Here is a 582-nt window from a genome sequence, read left to right as displayed (position 1 = left end):
CCAAGTGCAAGAGTGCAAACTAGAAGAGAAGCATTTCAGCTGTGACAGCGTACCTGTCGGCAAGACTTCACTTTGTAAAAATATGCTGCAAAGCTAAAGGGAGATTGTCGCTGAATGTCTTGTAAGAGCAGCGAGCCTTCTGTTTCTTTGCTACTTTAAAAACAAATGCAGTTGAATATAATTAACTTCATTAGACCAGGCCTGGTTTTAATGTAATCATAAAGCTACCTATTTTGTAGAATTATTTTGGATGAACTTTTCTTACCTGTATTATAGTTGTCTATAGTGTTTATTCCTGAACTTTTAATTTAAAAAAAAAAAAAAAAAAAAAAAGAGAGGAAAAAAAGAAGTCCCAGTGAAAGCTCTCTATTGGGAATAATGGCCTGAAATTTCTTTTTCCTTTTTTTTTTTTTTTTACAGTACTTTTCTGTATCTGAAGTTCCTGGTAGTGTGGGCCCTAGTACTGTTGGCAGATTTTGTCCTGGAGTTCAGATTTGAGTATCTGTGGCCATTCTGGCTCTTCATCAGGAGTGTTTACGATTCCTTCAGATACCAGGGTTTGGTAAGTATAACACAAAATTG

General features: G+C 35.6%; 1 protein-coding gene across 1 annotated transcript in view; it reads left to right on the top strand.

The window, feature by feature from the left end:
* Positions 1 to 420: 420 nt before the first annotated feature.
* TMEM57 (transmembrane protein 57) overlaps positions 421 to 582 on the top strand; it is a gene marked incomplete at its 5' end in the record, with an annotated part of 20,679 nt that continues 20,517 nt past the window's right edge. The window contains one exon of the mRNA XM_009580750.1: positions 421 to 562. Within this exon, the coding sequence (XP_009579045.1) occupies positions 421 to 562 (142 nt within the window). The remainder of the gene's footprint in view (positions 563 to 582) is intronic.

Source organism: Fulmarus glacialis, unplaced genomic scaffold (assembly GCF_000690835.1).
Source record: "Fulmarus glacialis isolate BGI_N327 unplaced genomic scaffold, ASM69083v1 scaffold4756, whole genome shotgun sequence".
Classification (NCBI taxonomy): Eukaryota; Metazoa; Chordata; class Aves; order Procellariiformes; family Procellariidae; genus Fulmarus; species Fulmarus glacialis.
Note: the sequence above shows the minus strand (reverse complement) of the source record. Positions and strands in the feature narration are given on the sequence as shown.